This window comes from Ailuropoda melanoleuca, chromosome 12 (genome assembly GCF_002007445.2).
Source record: "Ailuropoda melanoleuca isolate Jingjing chromosome 12, ASM200744v2, whole genome shotgun sequence".
In the NCBI taxonomy this organism is placed as follows: domain Eukaryota; kingdom Metazoa; phylum Chordata; class Mammalia; order Carnivora; family Ursidae; genus Ailuropoda; species Ailuropoda melanoleuca.
In genome coordinates this window covers 58,906,029-58,926,917 of record NC_048229.1, presented here as the reverse complement: position 1 = coordinate 58,926,917, position 20,889 = coordinate 58,906,029, and the positions used below count along the sequence as shown (strand labels likewise).

The window sequence follows — 20,889 nt, the reverse complement described above, 5'->3', positions numbered from 1 at the left end:
CAGAATTTGATATAAAAATTGCAAGGACACATTCCCTTTTTTCTCTATTGCTATTTCAGCTTGACAAACAGAATTTAATTTTCTGTGTTCAGGTGTTTCCATCTTCATATGGTGGTGCTCAAAGATACAAAAAAGTTAATTTGTACCTATTTTGATTAGAATGGTAAGACATACTTGTGTTTGTCTAATTTTTGAATTTCACTACAACAGAGTAGGTGAAGATAGTATCCTTAGTATACTATGTAGGATAGTATACTGAAGGTAGTATATTTAGAATCCATGTAAGCACTTTAATTAATTTTCATGACCTATATATTCTACGTTATATCTCAGTATTATTTTTGTCAAATGATTGCTTGCTGTCTGTCTACCCATCCATCATCTGTGTCCGTAGCTCATGGTAATAGTGTCAGTGGGTGGTTTTTAAGCTATAAAGTCTTTGAAACATGAAAGAATGACAGTAAGGTGCACTTGTAAGGGTGATTACTCTACCGTATAATCTAATTGGCAGAATCTTGACTTATTATGCTGGGATACTTGCTGCATTTCAGTGCCAGTATTACAGACTCTAGCCTTGGTTATGTGATATAACTGATTTTAACCATTTCCACATTACATAAGCAAGAAGGGAGAGCTTCTGCTTTTTAGCCATTGTCAGTTGTGCTAAAATTCGCTGAAATAAATGGAAAACATTTGTTGAATACTTTTGGGAGAAGACACTACCTGAGCCCAGTCCTGGCTTAGCATTGTCTTCACTCAGCAACTTTCTGAATAGTGTTAGGAAATCATTTTGGCCTTATCTTTGGGTTAGTAGGGACTCCCCACTTGGGCCATTCTCATAAGAAGGTAGATGATTATAAAATGCAATGGAATTTTTTTTTTTTTTTTGGTAAAAGTACCTGGCCAATGAAATGTTTATTGTGGAGTGGTTCAAATTGGGTTGTAGTGCAGTTGTACTACAATTGTATGACAGTACGATGTCACAGGCCATGTTTTTCATTGACTAGTTACCAAGTGAATAGGTTCCATGTGGATGTTTAATGCTTGCGTGTTGTCCTCTCGCAGAAAATAGTAAAGGACAGTGCCATGTGTTCAATGGAAAGAGGAGATATGGTTGGCTCTTGGGAAGGGGATAAAAATACTGCCTTTTAGAAGCTTAATAAAACTATTTGAAGTCATTAATTGTGTGTTAGCTGTGGGTAGGGAAAATTATTTATAAAATGTTCATTCATATCCAACATGGTTCCTTTTTTTTTTTTTTTAAGAATTGGAAATTCTTTTATTTATTCTGGGATTTTCCCCAATGATGTGCACAGCAAAAAATTATTTTTTTTAAATCGAATCTTTGTAAAGCACATGGAATATTCAATAAATCGTAGCTATTATGGCTACATTAATAGAGTTTTACATACCTTATTTAATTTTTCCACAATCCCTCAAGATAGAGAGTATGAAACACAGAGCATTGGTTCCCTCATCGGCCACAATTGAGATACATTTCCCCATATCTTAAGAGTGATAGAACAGTGATTCAGACTTCTGACTTCACACTCAGTGCTTTCAACTACTGTGTCATGGAGCTTCCCTCATTCAGCTCTCTCCCTAATTGGAAGGGTAAGTTTGATTTCTGTTGGTGACTGTGATTTAAAGGGTCTTGGTTCACAACCTTGGGAGTTCGCAGAATGGACTCTGAAACTGGCCCCTGTACACGGAGGGCAAGGAGTGACCGAAGAAAGTCAGAACACTCCCGACTGGCAGGTGGCAGTTTTACTATGCAAGGGTGCTCGCATATAGGGCTTTCTCTCAGGTGGTCACAAGATGAGTAGATCTCCACACCTCCCTGTAGAATCTTAAGATTTTATTTTATTTATTTTTAGAGATGTTATTTATTTATTTGACAAAGCGAGAGCATGAGCAGGTGGAGAGGCAAAGGGAGAGGAAGAAGCAGGCTCTCCACTGAGCAGGGAGCCCGATGAAGGACTCTATCCCAGAACACTGGGATCATGACCTGGGCCAAAGGCAGACGCTTAACCAACTTAGCCACCCAGGTACCCCGAATCTTAAGATTTTATATAGAGGTCTCCATGGGGTTCAGTCATGTATTCAGTCCAGATGGTCTCAACAATACCCTACTCCCACAAGGCTGAGTCCTTGAAGTAACTCCAAGTGAGGGAACAGTAGGTAGAATGTAGATCCAAGGAAAGGGGAGCAGATAAGTCTTTAAACATCTGGACCAACTCTCTGATCCATTGGTGGTCACATCCTCATGATGACCTCTTCCAACAAAGGGTGAGCACATTGTTTTCACTCCCTAGGTCTCTATTAAGTTTTGAGCAGATGATTTAAAGACAGTAAAGGATGTAGCTTTCAAATGGAGAAGGAGGAATTTACATTAGTCCTGAAAAAATCACTCTGTGACACTAGTGTGTCTTTAATCAACAAGGGATGCATGGGACTTCTGTTCATCTTTTTGAGATGATCTCAATCCAGTTCTGCTTTAAGGGAGTCTGACAGAATAGAATCATATCTTCAAAATCTTAACTTCATGATTTCAAGAAAGTTTTTTCTGAATGAAGGCCTGGGTCAATAATGCTAGAAAAGTGGCCATATCTTAGCCTTGTCCTAGTCACAGACCTAGTCATTCCATGCTGAAATTTCCGTAACACGTTGAACAGCTGCTGCGTGAAGAGCAAGTTCTGACCCCTTGCGAAAGGAGGAGGCATTCATTTTTGTGAAGGTAACCAATAATGGCAGAACTTTAGAGAAAAAAAGTAGTGTGTCAATAACAGAGGAGAATGGATTTGGTAGGTATTCTGGGTGGCAAAATAAGCAAATGGCATATGCTTTTGGATAGATAAATAGTTGCATGAAGGATACGGTATGATACCAAGGAAAAATGACCAGAGGGCTGTGGCTGATGGGGAGATGAATAGTTGTGTGTGTGTGTGTGTGTGTGTGTGTGTGTATAAAAACAACAACAAATCTAGAATCGTACTCTGCCAAGGGAATATGGTCAGGGAATTCTGAAGGCTTTAGCAAAGAGAATTCTCTTGACTTGTATTTGGATACATGCAAGAATCATCCCCCTCTAAAACCCAAATATATCCCGGCCTGTTCTGTTCTAGTCATCCAGAGCTTGGCGTGAATTGCCCTGGGCCACACGCTGAATCTCCTACCGGTCTGTGTTCCTGAAACACCACTTTGAATTCAATGTGCATTTACCTGTTTTGAAGCAGCCTGCTAATGGTTCTAAATTCAAGGTCAGAAACATTTTTAATAGAAACTTTCTGGTCCTGTGTGTCATTTTTGCTTCTATGAAATATTGTGGCCACTAAGCCCAGTGGATAATAAAAGCATAATTTCCTGTCAACCCCAATAATCCGCTGGATTGAATCCTAAAGTGTCCGTAAAAGCCCATTTTTATTTTAGACTTCACCTATCCGTGTGTGGCTTACCATTTGGAACTTTAATCTACGTTATTTACAAAATCGATGGTGCAATATATTTTTGCATAATGACTTAACATATCTGAGGATTGACCAGGTTCACCTTAAAAAAATGTTGGGATCAGCAGAGTTACCATCCAGACTGTAATTAGAACTATCTCTAAAATGTGTGTATGAATGAAAAGTCAGATTGCAAAGTCTCTTACCCAAGAAAAGATTTTTTCTTAGGGGGAAAATTCTGAAGACTTTCTTACTTGTAAGAATTCCAGAGAGACTGTAAAATCTCTTCATCTCACTATCTGGGTGTAAATCAATGCAGCAGCATTATAATAAAGTGATTGCTTGGCCAGACATACACACTGTGGTGGGAAAATCTAAAAATAAATTGATTTTTTACCCATGCTTTACAACCTTGCTCAATTTCTTTTTCCTTGGGTAGCGTTAAGCAGTTTATTTATGTGGTTACTATGCACAATATGTATTAATTCTGGTAACAGTGACATAACATTTGGTTGCATCTGAAGAATTCCTATCAAGCTATTTTCTGATCGTCAAAGAGGACATTAGCTCTGCCTGTGGCAGAGGTGCAAGCAATATAAATAGTACGGTTCTAATTGTCACAGAAGAATCTCGTTGGTCTCCAAGGGAAGACTCTCCAAGGCACACTTTGCTGAAGCGAAGGCCAAGTCTCACCACCCCCTGATAGCATGTATGTGCCTGTGAACAGTTCAGTTAGTGGGACAAGATTACCAATCCATGCATAAAGTACATATGGGTGTGTATGTGCTGGGGGGTATTATGACATCATGCAAAGTCCCTTCTATTCATTCAGACCACCAGTGCAGGGGTTCTCGAAGTCTGCTATATGTATATACTCCTGTATGCACAGTGATGGTAAGCAGTGCGTGGGCATAGAGGAAATGACTTTATACTGCACCCGTAAATCCTTTGTTATTTTTAAGGAAAAGGCCTGAATGGGGAAATGATCTTATTTGCTCAAACCCCCAGCCTCTCCAGCTGCGGTCCTCAAACCCACAGCATCTGCCCTCACTGGAGGGAGAGAGGATTAGAAATACAGAGACAGGGGCCCCACCCTAGATTTACTGGGTCATAATCTGCATCTTTAGATTTCCAGGTGATTTGTATGCATATTAAGGTTTGAGAAGCACCCTCAGGGGTGTCAGGGAGGGGACTCTTACTAGGGTTACCAGAGCTGATTGTTAAATTTTCAGGAACTGCCAGAACTGGTTAGTGGCCATGGTGAGATCTTGAAATTGGAGGAAGTATTTACATTATGGAAATTGGAAGTCAAGGATTCTTTTTTTCTTTCTGAGAACCACTTAAATATTTAACAGCATACCCTTGCGTCTAACTGTTGCTGGTCTTCCTTTTTAACAGAGAAATGACCTCAGGCTTTGACAGTATCTAGTTAAGCGCAAATAAAACATTATTTAAAATAACAGTCTTTCTGTGCTTCAGTTTATGTATCCCTAAAATGGGAATGATGATAATAAAGTAATAATGTTTACATTATGGTTATCTCGAAGAGTAGGTATAAATACATACATAGCTGTGTATATTCGTATAATGTGTGTGTGTATATATATTTGTATTTAGTCTTCCTTGGTGATTTGCCATATATATACATATGTGTGTGAGTTGATGATTTAATATTATCCAAATACTTCCTAAGTGTTCACTATTAATCTTTTTGTAACACACAGTATTGGTTTTCCATTTTAAAATAGATACTAAAAAAATAACTAAGACTGCTTCAATAAAATTTAAGTAATAGTACAAGTGGTTCAAGAGTTTGGCAAAGCCTGAGAGAGGAGTATACGAGCGTGTTAGTAGTTCTGTGCAGGGGACGGTAGTGGAAAGGACCAGTATGGATGAAGAAGGGTTTCCGTAGAGTCGGGATAACTTCTCCCCAGAGCTCTGCCACCATCTGCAGGGCACTGACCAAATCATTCCTACTTTCTCTGAAAAACGAGGAGCTGGATTGGAATAGCACTGTCTCCCATGTCCTGTCCGCGGAATGGCCCATATTTCTATTCCCCCAAGTCTTAGAGAAATCAAACATGCTCTTCTCTTCACAAAGGACTGGATACCCTAATTGACAGGTACTCTGTGGAGACCATGAGTAGGATGAATTTGGTGGGTAGGGAGCAGATGCTCAGATCATGGATTAGAAGATCTAGTAAGTAACGATTTGCCAACTGCCTGAGGTCCTAGATTAGTCGGTGGTTTTGTTCTTGTTCTTTGCCTGACCTAAATGCCCTTTCACACTTACCTGCTCCCCAGGAAGGTAATTCCTTCTCGACATTCAGATGCCACTTCCTCCAGGAAGCCTTCATTACTGCTGCCAAGATGAGTGGCATACCCATCACTCGGTATTTCCCTAACCCTTCTCAGCCTGCAGTTCAATGAATATTGTCTCTGTTTCCTAGTCTGTACCCATTAGACTCTTTGTTTCCTGAAGAGAAGAGCACTGACCTGTTTGACCATCTCCAGTGCCTGACAGTCAGTATACACGCATCAAATATTTATATAATGAGAGAAGGGGTTTGTTAGGAAAGAGAATTTTGGAGTTAGATTACCTAGATTCAAATAATGGTCTGTTCCTTACTGGAGGTGTTTTTGTATTTGTTTTTGTTTTTTTTTTTTTGGGGGGGCAAGTCCTTTAATAATTCTGTGCCTCAATTTTGAACAAAACAGTGTGAGGAACAGTAAGCTTTATCTAACTGTAAGAGACTGTGTGAATGGGTACTATTTTTGGCACACATTCCTTTATTAATGCATCCTTTCTAACAAATCTATGTCATTGTGTACAATTATTTATATAATTGGGTTTGTTATCACTTTTCACCTGATTCCAGTAGGTTCAGGTAGAGTACCCCTCATGTCACATTCCGTCCTGGGTGCTCCTTGGTGGCTGCCATCAAGGAAGTGTCTATTATGTGTTTAAAATGGGATTAAGTTTTCTTATCCCAGAATCATTAACAACAGAGCAGATGCCAGAATATACTTTCAGAGTATTTGGCACAATTTAAAAATAAGTGTACGTTCAAGCCTTTCCTAATTGCTTTAACAAGATTACCTCTTTTCATCCTCAAAATAAACCAGTTAGGTATTATTACAGTTTTGTTGCTGTTATTGTTGGTAGTTGGCCCCCAGATATAAAACTGGTAAGTGCAGCTCTTTAACCAGAATTCAGTCTCTAGGCAGGCTGATGCTGGAAGAAACCCAAAACCCACGCAGGCTTCTTGTCTTTGTGGCACTCAGTCCGAGAGAAGGGCATGCATGGCTTTGAGCATTCAGGGATGGCCTGTCACATAGAAGGTGAATTTGTGGAGAATACAGCCTTTTTCTTGAGAGGCTGAGGCTACATGGACAGGATAAGTTTCCCTTTCCTCCCCAGCACCACCTACACCCTCCCACATCCCACCTTCTGGAAGGTTTTGGAGTGCCTCCTGTCACTCTTGCACCTTGTGTTCTCTTGTAGAGGTCACACACCTGAACCCTCTGCTCTTTCATTTGGCCTTTTTACCAAAGTCTCCCAAGGGCAGGGACCATGTCAACAGCACCTTCAGGGTCTGACTTAGGAAAACCACGAGAACCGCAGTTCAGTGAGTGCTTCCCATGGGCTCCTGCTGCTTCAGAGGAGTGTTGATTCTGACTCACCCTCCTGCCTGGAGGACATATTATTGCCATTTTGCAGAAGAGAAAACTGAAGCTCAGAAAACTTAAAGTATCCCATCTGCTATGACAGAGACAGCAAGTGGGGTGAGCTGGGACCCTGTGTAGGCGAGGGCCAGGTAGATGATGGCCATGCTATAAATGCTGCTTAAATAAATAAGTGGTTTGACAATTCAGAAAGCTTTCAATTTTGTTTTAAATTTGAAGCCTGCAAAGTTCTGCTCTCACATTTGCATGAGAGAAGGTCTTGGTGGAAATGTGCTTTATGGGAAACCTGGTCTTCCTTTTGTGTGCGGCCGTTCCAGGAGAAGGAGAGGACATTGTTCTTGGCTCTTGTTTTCTCTGAGCTAGTTTCCTATGGAAAGCTTGTCTTCTCTTCACTTTACACAACTGCTGCTTGCAAAGCTGATTCCCCTAGCGCTCATCAGGGTGGGGCCAGTTGGGGTATACAGTCCTGGAGATTGAGCTGGGCCCCGGCAAAATGTGACAAGCGGGTGATTCGTCTGGCCGTCTTGTTAGATCAGATAGGGCCTGTGTTTGCAGCAGAATCCGGGTCTGCCATTTCAGCTGGCTTCACGAAGGCCACTCACTGGCCCAGCCAATGTTAATGACTTCCTTGCTTTTCCATTCTGAGCCAGAATGGAACCAGGGACCTAGGGGTGAAAGGTTCCCTACCCCATTATGAATTCCCTGAGCCAAACCGATCCCGATGGTGTCTTGTGGAATTATTTTCCCATTTAATCTAATTCAGCAAGGCTTCTCTCTGGGATCTGCGGTGAACATTATTTCTTTAAAAATAATTTTTTTTTTTTTGAGAGGGAAGAAACACATTTTGCCACGCTAAAGGTAAGCCAAAAATGTATTTGACACCTCAGGTAATGGGGAATTTTTTGCCCATCCCTTTCTGAATCTCCTCAATTGGAAATTGTATTTTTACCATATTTCATTCCCAAAGGAGCTTTTCATAATTTAAATCTCCTGTTCAACTGTACATTTAGAATGGGAGCCCTGACACCGTCCTGATTATAGCATACATGCTGGACATCAGAATTTCTCTCTGGGAGCATTCTAATTTTATTCACTCATTATTAGCATCCTGGCAGAGAATTGCATTCTGCACCCTGAACTGGGCTGTCCCTTCTGATGCCTTGTGGCAACGAAGACTGTAAAAATGGGAAATTCCCTTTCCCATTCTCATGTGTAAAAAAAAAAAAAAATTCCCCATTAGAGGCTAGTTTCTTCATATAGCTTCGCTTAGAGTGAACTAGGACCCATCTTTACATCAGAAGAGAGAAAGGGAGGGAGGGAGAAGGGTGAGAGGAAGGAAGGAAGGAGGAAAGGGGCTTGCAGTCTCCACAGCAGTACAACAGGGCTATGTTGCACATGCCTCAACTTGCATTACAAAAAAAAGGGGATGGTGAGAGCGGAGGGGAGGAAGAGAGGGAAGGAGGGAGGTAGAAAGGGAAAGAACTTCCGTTACTTAAGTGGTTTGTGATAAGCAACAGAGATACAAAGTAAATACTAAAATCTAAACGAAGCTTCAAAAAACTTAGAGGATCTAGTCGTTCTGACTCCTCAGCTCTACTTTCTTAAGAGTTTGGGAAATGCTGGCTGTTGTTCATTTAGGTGCTTTTAAAAGTCAGTGATTTCGTTTTAAGACCTGTTGCCCTGGACCTTTAGCTTTCTCTCTCCTTGTTTTTGCAGGCAATTTCACTGAAAAGGAACACCAATGGATCGAAGTCCTAGAAAAGCGGCTTAGACGATGTCTGCTTCCTGTGCTCCAAACACGTGGCAGAGCTGTAAGTAAATACTCCACACTGCATGATGCATTGGATGGCTGCAGACCTGAGGCAAAAAAAATAATTGTCTCATTTTCGTGGTGATTTGCTTAACTGGTGGGACCATGCCAGAACGGCTAGCGGAAATGCTTTTGGATCTCTGGACTCCATTAATAATATTATGGATTACTCTTCCCCCTTGCATTTACATGGCTCCGATGAATCAGTCTCAAGTTTTAATGAGTGGATCCCCTTTGGAACTAAACAGGCTGACTGAAGAACAGCGGATTTTGAACCGCTCCAAAAGAGGCTGGGTTTGGAATCAAATGTTTGTCCTGGAAGAGTTTTCTGGACCTGAACCGATTCTTGTTGGCCGGGTAAGCTACATTTTTAAGATCCCAGTTTCAGGATCTGTTTCTCCGCTTCAGATCTTTAATATGAGACTTGTCAGAATTGTTGGCACACTTAGCTGTAGTACTTCAGGCCAGATGGTTAGTTTAGTTACCTATTGGTTTCTTCAGGAGTGCGGATAATCCCACCATAACAGTTTTAAACGTACGCAGACTGCTCTTCTGGTAAAGGCTGGTCTCCATCCCTTCCATCCCGTCAGGTACAATAATACTTGTGTAACGCGTGTGTACACATCAGCTTTTCTTTCTCATTTCCTACAAGAAGTCTGCACGCCCAACTTTTTCTCTAGCTTAAGTTTTTGGAAGACGTGTACATATTTGTTCTGTTTGAATTTCTATGACCTCAATTCCTAAGATGTTGCTTCTTTCATTTTGTTTTGAGGCCGTGTATCCCTGTTGCAGGTAGATTTTTCTCCTTTTGTGTTTCAGTTTGGTGGTTGGTTTGTTTCCATTATTAACCAAGGATGGAGAGAGGGAGATTCTTGGAGCGGACGCTTCACAGTGGTTTGTACTGTAATTCAATACAGTTTGCAAGACGCAACTAGTTCATTCTTCGTCACATGCGATCNCATATTTGTTCTGTTTGAATTTCTATGACCTCAATTCCTAAGATGTTGCTTCTTTCATTTTGTTTTGAGGCCACGTATCTCCTGTTGCAGGTAGATTTTTCTCCTTTTTTGTTTCAGTTTGGTGGTTGGTTTGTTTCCGTTATTAACCAAGGATGGAGAGAGGGAGATTCTTGGAGTGGACGCTTCACAGTGGTTTGTACTGTAATTCAATACAGTTTGCAAGACGAAACTAGTTCATTCTTCGACACATGCGATTAAACGTATACAATCAGAATTTCTGATAGTACTGTGTGTGCGCGTGGATGGATTTCCATTTGGTTTTGTTGTTGTTGGCAGGTTAGACAAACGTTCCTTGTGTAGATAAGTGTTTTCCAAAATCACACTGTTGGTGATTGAGGGTGATACATACTTTTTCCTCAGAAGTGTCCATAGGCTTCACACACGATCATCATAGGTAGAATTCCAATGATAAGCCTGCTAATGGCTGATTTTCCTAAGTCAGATTAAGAAATGAATCATGTCAGTATTACTCATTTCCCAAAATCAGGGATTTAGAAGAAAGTAGGAGGACAATGAAATATTGATCTTTAAGACCCGCGTTAACTCTTTGTGTTTTCCTGGGGACTTCTGAGTACATTTGTGCTTCTGCCTTATTGTCTGGCAGAGCAAATTGAGACTCTCCAAGGATTATGTTTTCTCATTCCATGGAGTTAGTCTCCTTGGGCAAAGGAAACCTGGAGGAGGAGATACCATGACCCACTCAGTATTTATGAAGCCCTTTCTATGTGTCTGACCCTCTTTTAGGCTGGTGGGAGTGTATCAATGAACAAAGCCATGATCCCTGTCTTCAAGGAGCTCACGCTCTGGCCGGTGTTGAGTGTGTATTATGTATTGACCACTAATATGAGAGCACTTTGTGGGCACCATCTTATTTGGTTCTAAAAATAGCCTCTCCCCCATTTCTGTGTATATGTATGTATGTATTTATGCGTATATATACATATACATAGGCAATATGTGTGTCGAGTAGGTCTACACGCCTTTTTTCATATGTCTAAAATACAAAAAGCACTGAAAGATTTTTTTTTTTTTTGGTATGCCTGATATGAACTCAGGTAACAGAACTGACTTGAGGCTATTTGTAGTCATAATGCATCCCATTACTGTGATTGTCGATGTATTTCCTGGCAGAAATGTTAATGTGCTTGAATAACAGGGTGCTGTGCACCATACAGCTTATGTGCCTTCGTGTATTTCTACATGTGAAAACTTCTGAGAATTTCCAAACACATCTGGGCCAGTGGGTTCTGAATATGGGCTTCTGGGCCAGCATTATGTTTTTTGTTTTGTAAGTACAGAAACTGAGGCTTAGACGGATTAGTAAAGCAAGATCATAGAGCAAGGAAAAGTTCTGAGTTTGAATCAAGTTGGGGATTCCCAAGGCCATAATTTTACCCACCGTATTCTGTTACAATTTAGTAACTAGCGGCCATGTGTTTAAACCATCATTTGCACTTAAGAGTGATTGAATACAGGGATGCCTGGGTGGCTTAGTCATTAGAACGCGTGACTCTTGATCTCGGGGTTGTGAGTTCAGGCCCCACCTTGGGTATAGAGATTACTTAAAAATAAAATCTTTAAAAAACAATAAATAAATAAAATATTAAATAATTTTATTTTAAAATAAGGAGTTATTGAATATGGAATAGAGCGTCCATAAAGTCCTCCTTCCTGGATATGTAGAACTTTAGCCTGGCTACAGGCAGGTCATTTTTCTACCATAGGAAATTCTAGATCTACAGGCATATGCATACATGCATAATTGGTGAATATTTTCTCACCATTTGTATTATTTCTTTATGGAAGTATATCACTGTGATTGTATCTTATATAAATAACCAAACATGCTATGCCCAGGAGAACTTTCCATATTTGTCTGAATAGAAAAAGTAATTAAATTGGGGTTTGTTTTGGATTCATAGGAGTCTGATGACTAATTTTAACTTTGTTCTTTAAATTAAGTAATGGAGATGGAAGCAAACAGCCAGGCATTCAGCATTGATTTGTGACTTCAAGGAATTCATCCTTCTTTGAATCATAGAAATGTTGCTAGTGAACCCTAAGATTTTGAAATGGCCAAAATGCTCCTGAGTCTTTATGACTGTTTTTATGAATTAACTCTTTCTCTCTCCTCTCCTCTGGCCAGTTCACAGTTGTTAAATCAGAGTTAAACTTATTTTCTGAAGAAATTGCTGCAAACATTTCCAATCATACATATTTCCCCTTAAAGAAAATTGCTCCTGAAATATTATAGCTTAGGCTTTGAGGCTCTTGGGTTGTCGTGAAGCCAAAAATACATTTCAGGTGACTGCGTCAGATTATAAGTCAGGCTGAGTGTGGGGATGATCCGTATCCAGGTGCCCACCGGTGCTTTATGGTGTTTTATCTCTCTGCACACTCTTCCACCTCCAGCTTGAAACCACTTCATTGCTGAGCTTCTCCCCAGGAGCTGGCCAAGGAGCATTCATTACTTAGGAGCATACCTGCTCTTTAAAAGGCCCTCCTGTGAATCACGGTGGCGGGGGCCTCGGCGCCGCAGGCTGAGTTCAAGCTCGAGGGCAGAGCCAGTTTTTGAGTGATTGGCTTTTCAGAGCTTCACATACACCTTCATATTGTCCGTTGAGTGTTTTTGCTCTATGGGTAGACAGCTGGGTGCAGAGAAAGAACAAGCCCTCGAAGATGCAGTCTCCACAAGTTTGAACTTTGGCTTTGCCGCTTTCTGAGTGTTCACCCTGGGGAAGTTACTAAAAATCTTCAAAGGCTATCCAAATAAATAAATAAGAGTATGTTAAAGAGTCAAAGTCATGTATGCATAGTCTCTCTACGTAGTAATTGTAGCCATGATTCTATTCTTTTTTTAAATGATTGATTATTTTGGGGGGAGGGGTAAGGTGGGAGGAGGGGCAGAGGGTGAAAGACATAAGCAGACTCTGCACTGAGCACAGAGCCTGATGCGAGGCTTGAATCCAGGACCCTGAGATCATGACCCGAGCCAAAATCAGGAGTCGGATGCTTAACTGACTGAGCCACCCAGGCGCTCCCATGATTGTATTCTTAATTGTGTGTGTCTGTGTGTAGTTGCCGTGGTGGACAGATAGTTACATCACCAGGTGAGCAAAAGATATTGGGAGCCCAAGGAAGAATCCTTTCAGGTACCCCAGATTGCTTTAGGTGGAGGTGAGATTTAGGTGTGTTTGGAAGGTTGAAGGATGACTTGTCACTTAGACTGAGATGGGGTAGAGTGGAAACTTAGATATCCTAGTTGGACCGAGGGTTTATGCAGTGTCGTGGGGATAGGGCAGGACTACTGAGGGTCGCCTTGGTTAGAAGCAGCACAGCTGTATATTTCTTGTTGAATTAAAATGAAGTTGAAAGTCATATTCACAGAGAACACTTCCCTGTCCCATTCTGTCTAAAAAATAAATGTCCTCCCTCTAATGTTTCGTATTTTTGACTGTGCTTTATTTTTTCTTCTTCCTGATGATCACTGCCTCACATATTCTATACATACTCTATGCTTTGTCTTATTTACGATTTGTCTCCTACTACAATGCATGTCTACAAAGAAAAAGGATTTTTGTCTCCTTTGTTTTTCACTATATATCCCCAGAACCTAAAACACTGCCTACATATAGGAAGTGCTCAGTAAATATTTTGCATAAATAAATGAATGAGTAATTCACCTAAATAATGGAAGAATTTNAGTAACACAAGCAGGGGGAGTGGGAGAGGAGCCTGATGTGGGGCTCGATTCTAGAACGCCGGGATCATGCCCTGAGCCGAAGGCAGACGCTTAACCGCTGTGCCACCCAGGCGCCCCAAGAAAAAAGGATTTTTGTCTCCTTTGTTTTTCACTATATATCCCCAGAACCTAAAACACTGCCTACATATAGGAAGTGCTCAGTAAATATTTTGCATAAATAAATGAATGAGTAATTCACCTAAATAATGGAAGAATTTGTCAAAAAGTCGTATAAATCTGGTAAGATTTAATACAAGTGGTGTTTTTCAATAAAGGGGGCCATGCATTGGGTTCACGTTCCCCCTTCATATCAGTACTTTCTAGACCAGCTAGGTACTTTAAACATTGTTCCCACTTACTGATTTTAAAAGTCTTTCTTGGGGCGCCTGGGTGGCTTAGTGGGTTAAGGGTCCGACTCTTGGTTTCGGCTCAGGTCATCATCTCATGGGTCCTGAGACTGAGCCCCGTGCTGTACTCTGTGGGGGAATCGGCTTTAAGATTTTCTCCCTCTCCTCTTCCCCTGACTTGTGCAAGCTCTCTCTCTCTTTCAAGTAAATAAATCTTTAAAAACAAATCAAAGTCTTTCTTTGAGTTAGTGATAATGGATAACTTGTTAAAACAGCTCTTTCTGAGCAGGTGCCCGATCCCCATTGTGGAGGCTGTGCCCCGTACCAGTGGTGTGAGGCGATCCCACTGTATTCTCATCCATCTGCAAACTTACGTTTGCGTTGATGGTACAAGGCACATCAGAACTCTTCTCTCTGAATTTCTGAAAAATACTAGCCAAAAAGATTCCGCTTCCGATGCTAGTTCTTTGCGGAACACGTGGTTCAGGGGCCTGTTCCACACATAAATACTTAGCATTCCACATTGTTCAGGACCTCCAGCATTGACTCTCTCTGCCAATTCTGGCAGAGAATAAGGTGGTACATGGGACCTTCGTCCTATATGCTTATGTGTTCTTGTCTTAGAAGAGAGAGAGAGAGAGGAAAAAACCCGTGATGATTTTCATACATCTTGCAACTAAGACAAAAAAAAAAAAAATCATGTCCTTTGGATGAAATGCACATGAGGTGAACAGCTTGATGTCATCATGGGAGCCCTGTGCAGTGAGCCCCAAGGATGATTGATCACGTCATACTACAAATGTGTATTGTATTGAGCACTTACTATCTCCTAAGCATTGTGGCCAGTAGATTCTCCACTCCGAGCAAATTCAAATCCACGCTGTGTCCTGGAACTAATGGGGTCCTGTGGGGAGACAGACATTAGGAAGATAATCCTGAAAACGAATGTCACATTAAAACAGAGATAAGTCCTGAGAAACAAAGGAATATGAATCTGTGGAAGCCCACACACGAGAAGCTGCTCTGTTGTGTGGGATATAGAATCCTCACTAAGGAAATAGCCTGTGAACCAGAGAAGCGGAGTACGGGGATGAAAGGAGACAGCATTCTAGCAGAGGCAGTAGCATGAGCAAGGATGTTTTAAGAGCTGAGAGAGGGTCAGGATAACTGAGACAGAGACTGCAGGTTGGCATCTTCGAATCACAATGGAAAGATGGGCAGGATCTCTTGGAGATCTGACTTTTTTTCGTTTTCACCTCTGCTACGGAGGAGCTGGAAGCGAACGTCCTATAGCCTCTCTTGGGCAGTTTCCTCACTTGTAATGGGATAGTGGATTATGAATTATATTTAAGATACAAATCCCTATGAAACAGGAAAAGAAAGCAATATAAGAAAAATGAGTGTAGCATCTATTGATTTTCTGCCCGGGTTCCTTTAGCTCTTGTTCTGTGGTCTGTGATCCTCAGTACCTCATATTGCTTTATTTTGGGAAAAACCAGTTTGCTCTCCAGGTGGTCAGAGATCTATCCTAAATCCTCTCTCTTACATAAACTCCTCTGCTCTCTTTCCTCCCTTTCCCCCTCCTACCTGGGCTTCTGAGCAGTTCCTTATTTGGATATAAGTCTACTGCTGGTGATGCCACATCTATTTATAATTCTCTCCCTCCAAGGCACTGACTCATTTTCTCTCTTTAAATTTGACCTTCTAACCTTCCCTCTTCTCTCTCACTTGGAAATCGTTTGGGTGGTGCTTAGTATGAAGGACACGGGATGCCAAATAATTACACTGTATTACAGTTTACGGTGTCAGCGGCCGGCGAAAAAATTGCACTTGACATGCCATTATTTTTGCTGGCCGTTTGCATGTAAAGAGCACTGGGCTACGCAGCCACAGCCAAATTGTATCCTCGGTCTTGCGAGAACAATTCACTGTCAGTTCCGTGAAGCCTCTGCCTACTCAGACAGAGCCTGTGCACCAATAATTTGGCAGGAATGCAAGTCAGCATCGTGCGTCTCAATCTGGAGAAACGACGAGAGTTTTTTGCCTCTTGCCCAGTGTCCCGACTTAGAAATAGCAGGCATCCCAGAGCTTTGGGAAGTCTTTTGACACTGATGTAAATAAATGAAATAATATTAGTCATGTAGATCAGCAGAAACTCTAAACGCACACCCATGCACACACACGTGTGTACAAGCACACGTGTATCTATCAGCTGAGTTTGTGCCTGAGTAAAATCCCAAACCATCTCCTAATCCTTCCTCTCTGTAGCTCTAGACATTCACCCTTTTTGCTTCATTCCATACCTAGGGGCCAGGTGAGAGGATGGATAATTTGTGTTTGTCTCTGCAGATACTCTGAGAAGTATATTCACTCAGCCTTCTTAAAAGAAGTCTTGAATATATCCTCAGTCTTAGGGCCATCTCCTTGAGGCGGGTATATTTTTCCCACTTGAAGCAAATGATTGTAGTCATATGTTGATGGGTGAAAAGCCAGATTATGTAATCCTATTTTTTTAATAGATTTTATTTATTTATTTGACAGAGACAGCAAGAGAGGCAACACAAGCAGGGGCAGAGGGAGAGGGAGAAGCAGGCTTCCTGCCGAGCAGGGAGCCCGATGTGGGGCTCGATCCCAGGACCCTGGGATCATGACCAGCCGAAGTAAGATGCTTAACGACTGAGCCATCCAGGCGCCCCATATGTAATCCTATATTATAAATAAATGACAACAAGGTAATCAGTATCAAAAAAACCAAAAAACCAAAAAACACAAAACCCAAAACAAACCCCAAACACAGCACTGATTTCTATCACAAGTATAAAGCTAAGCCTCATAGGGAAGAACTGGGGAAACATAAATGCTGCACACCCAAGAAGGCTTTCCTAGTATATTCACATAGCAGAATACTCTGAATCATTAAAAACTATCAGGATTTATAACATGGGAACATGATTGCAGCTGAATAAATACCAGAAATAAAATACAAAATGTGTATAGACTATAATTAAAAAGTGCATGTGTGGGGGCGCCTGGGTGGCACAGCGGTTAAGCGTCTGCCTTCGGCACAGGGCGTGATCCCAGCGTTATGGGATCGAGCCCCACATCAGGCTCCTCCGCTATGAGCCTGCTTCTTCCTCTCCCACTCCCCCTGCTTGTGTTCCCTCTCTCGCTGGCTGTCTCTGTCTCTGTCGAATAAATAAATAAAATCTTTAAAAAAAAAAAAATCTTTAAAAAAAAAAGTGCATGTGTGATATGAACACAGTGCCTGGCATATATCTATTAAGACATGATTGTGCACCTGAAAAAATACACATATTCCATCATTTACAAAAACAATAAATCCTGTGTACTGATCCCCTGATCCTCCGTATTCAGAAATGTTCACTGTTGTGCTATTTGTTTTCTGAAGTTACTCCCCTTCCACCCCTGATAAAAGCAATACTCTTCATTTTAAAAATTAATGTAGGAAGAATCCTAATCATATGTATAAGCACTACCCATTGTTTCTGACAAAATAAAAAATTCCCAAATTGGAAAAAACATAAGACTAAATGATAGGTATATGACCTACATAAAAAACAAAGAAGTTAATTCGTGATATTGACTCATATTAATAATGGTACCAAATATTAATAAAGTGGAATCTGTAAGGAAATATTCAAACTTTTCCCCCCAGTTTATGTGATTGGATTATCAGTTTCTTTCCTTTACATTTTTACCCATCTTATTTTCTAGGATGTGCTATTATTACATTATAAGACATTATAAAGTAAAATGAGAGAAAAATAAATAGCAATGTTATATCATTCGATTTTTCTTAAAATCAACGCTGTCTTCATAGCATATTCTTGGAGACCATTGTTTAGTTTGAATCTCATTTGGTAAATGTAATCTTATCTAAATACTTGGAAGGGCAATCTCATCAATTAACAAAGAGCTAGAAATATTTAATCATTTTTACAACACTAAGAAGAGAGAATGCACAGCCATAGCCTTACTACCCTGCTAAATGTACTTAAATGACTTTCATTACCATGGAACAGACCAAATACTAACCAGTAATAAAGGGTTTGTATTTGAACTCGAAATGGGAAACTGTTTGTAATGTTCAAGTGTTACAGTCAGACCGCATGCTGCTTGTAACTTTTCAATAAATAAGAATAGCCTAGAAAAGAAATTTATGGAATCCTGTTATTTAAGAAAGATAAAAGCATTACAGCATTTACAGGGTTTCTTTTAGTCTGGGTGTGTGTGTTTTCTTAAGCAGTAGTTTCTTTAGTATTTTAGCATTTTCCTTCCGTACATATCATTAACCTTAAAAATAAAACTGCCAGTTATCCAGTTACTTTACCAGCAAAACATGGGTTTATTCGGGAATAAAAGAGAATTGCAAGGTGGGATGAGCGAGCTGTGGCAACACCAAAGATCAGTCCAGAAAACAAAGGAGAGGTGCCTCTTTTGTAGAGGAGACGGGGAAGCTAGAAAGGACCTTATAAACAAAAAGTCCATTGGAGTAAAGTGGGAGTTAAAAGTATGGTGACTTTCATTGGCTGAGTTGTTGCTGGGACAGGAGGTAGGTAAGACTTTCTTCCTCCTGCTGGGATGGTCAAGTAGTATCCATGTGCAAGGCCCATCTCTTCCTGTCGAGTCTGCAGTTGACCATGAGTGTTAGGGTGTAAGAGCTCCCCTGCTGAGCCTCTTGACTCCATTTTAGTGAGCTTTCCTTTTATTAATTTTCACAATATCATTTCCATTATAGCTAACTTAAACTCACCTCCTATACCCTCTCCCTCTCTTTTTCCTCCCCCCAACCCAGCATAATTTGGTCATGCATTCCTGTCCTTAAGTCTTTGAGTATTTTGAAATATAGTGACGACAGTCTTGTCAATATTCAGATATTGGAATATTTAGTTACAGTGTGGGCACGCTTTCTCATTAGTTACGACACCTCACCTAACATTTCAATACAGTTAGGAGTCCTCTTAGATCTTATATCAGGCAAGAGAACTATCATTTACTACATTCTTGTTACGAAAAGTGAGGGTCTGCAGACCAGCCACAGCACCTGGGAGGTAGTTAGAAATGCAGAATTTCATTCACCTCCTGTATACCTGATTTAGTGAATCAGACTCTGCATTTTAACAGTTTCCCCAGGTAATTCCTCTGCACATTAAACATTAAAATAACACACACACACACTCAATCAATCCTCAGTCAATCCCAGGATAGCATGAATCATGCTTTTTGTTCTCTGTATCCAACCTGAGTAAATTTGGAATACCACTTAATTAAAGAAATGGGTCATGGGGACTGATGTTTGGAAGAGCTTTAGGCAAGGTATTGGGTAGGAGCCACAGTGTATTTCATTCGAACCCCATGTGGTTGGTGCCTGATACTATAGGCTGTGACATCAATTTGCAGATGGAACTCCTCCGTAGTGCAGGTGATGGCAGAGGCAACAGTCTGTGGACCCCTCAAACTGGATTAGTTAACACGAACCGTCCCCCTGCTCAGATCCATGGAATCCTTTTTCTCTGCATGTATTTACCACAACGTGGCAGATGTGACTTTGAAATCTGCAGAGTATCAAATATCACTGGGCTTCCATGGGAGACAATAGCGGAATCCAAATGAGCCTGATCAGAAGGGCTGAGGGATATTGGGAACCAGCAGGGAATAAAACACTAGATGCATATTTCTATTTCTCTCTAATCCTAAAAATGCCCAGCTATGTTGCATAGATCTCTTTTTGTTGTGAATCTATGTTGGAGACTATGAGATTGATGACATGGTGTGGGGACATTGAAGTGGGGGAGAAAAGGAGATCTGTAAGTAACCAAAACAAACTGTTCATATCTATTGAGTGTTTACTATGTGGTAGACACCTTATGAAGTTTGCTTATTCAGGTCTCAGGAAGGCATCATTATATGTATTGCCAGATTGGGAGAGCTCAAGAGAAGAGTTATTTCTGTTAGCAGCTACAGATTAGACACACAGTGAGTACGTGATGCAGCAGGAGTCAAGCCTGGACAGGGGGACCCCAGAGCTTGTTCCTGTAACCATGGTAACCTATGGCCTCTTTTGAACCCCATGTGGGAGGTGCTCAGTGAGCTCAGCTGCCACCCCAGTTTGCAGATGAGAAAAGTGAGTCTCACTGAAGGTAATCAAGTTGTGGTCTCATGACTAGAATGTACAATTCAGTAGGATTTGAAAATACATTTCGAGATGTCTAGCTGATTGCAAAACCACTCTCCCTATTGGCTGGCTTGCATCTCTGTATGTTTTGCTCCTGGCAGAGAGAGGTGGATATAAAGCCCTTGAGAGAAGAAAAACATTCTTGAGGCTTACGCATGTGGTGGCTCTGTTTTATTTCCTTTATAGAGAGGTGAATGCCACAGTTTGGGTCTGGGCAGGGCTGGTGCCATGTACTAAGTGATTTGTGGGTTAGTCTCCTACTACAGGGTAGTGTGATATTTGTCTTTTTTGCTTTCTCATTTTTATGTATACATTTAAAATAAATATGATAATGAAGTAAGAGAGTAGTGATGGAAAGGGAGTAGTGGGAGAATATTTGTATTGACCACTTCAGGCATCTTGCTCAGTGCCTTAAATATATTGACAGATGTTATTCTCACCATTTTGTGGATAAGAAAATTGAGACTTTTGCATTATATTAAATTTTCACTGTTTAGGTGACTGTGTGCAATGATTCTAGCTTTTTTTTTTTTTTTTTTCTTTTTTCTGAGTTGGGTAGAGTTCTGCATGACTCGAGCTGTAACATTACATTAGTGAGCTCTCTGGAAACTTTGACCATGACTGGGCAATTTTGTGGACTCC

At 40.8% G+C, this 20,889-nt stretch overlaps 1 protein-coding gene across 5 annotated transcripts in view; it reads left to right on the top strand.

Annotated features, from left to right (window-relative positions):
• Nucleotides 1-20,889, top strand: part of CDH8 (cadherin 8) — a 387,090-nt gene that overhangs the window by 5,893 nt on the left and 360,308 nt on the right. For 3 of the 5 annotated variants that reach the window (XM_034638674.1, XM_034638672.1, XM_034638676.1), the window contains exons 2-3: nt 8,850-8,944; nt 9,151-9,300. In XM_034638674.1, coding sequence (XP_034494565.1) covers nt 9,163-9,300 — 138 coding nt within the window. In that variant the 5' untranslated portion in view covers nt 8,850-8,944; nt 9,151-9,162. Of the gene's footprint in view, nt 1-8,849; nt 9,301-20,889 lie in introns of all 5 variants that reach the window. The other 2 variants (XM_034638675.1, XM_034638673.1) reach the window with 2 other exon arrangements.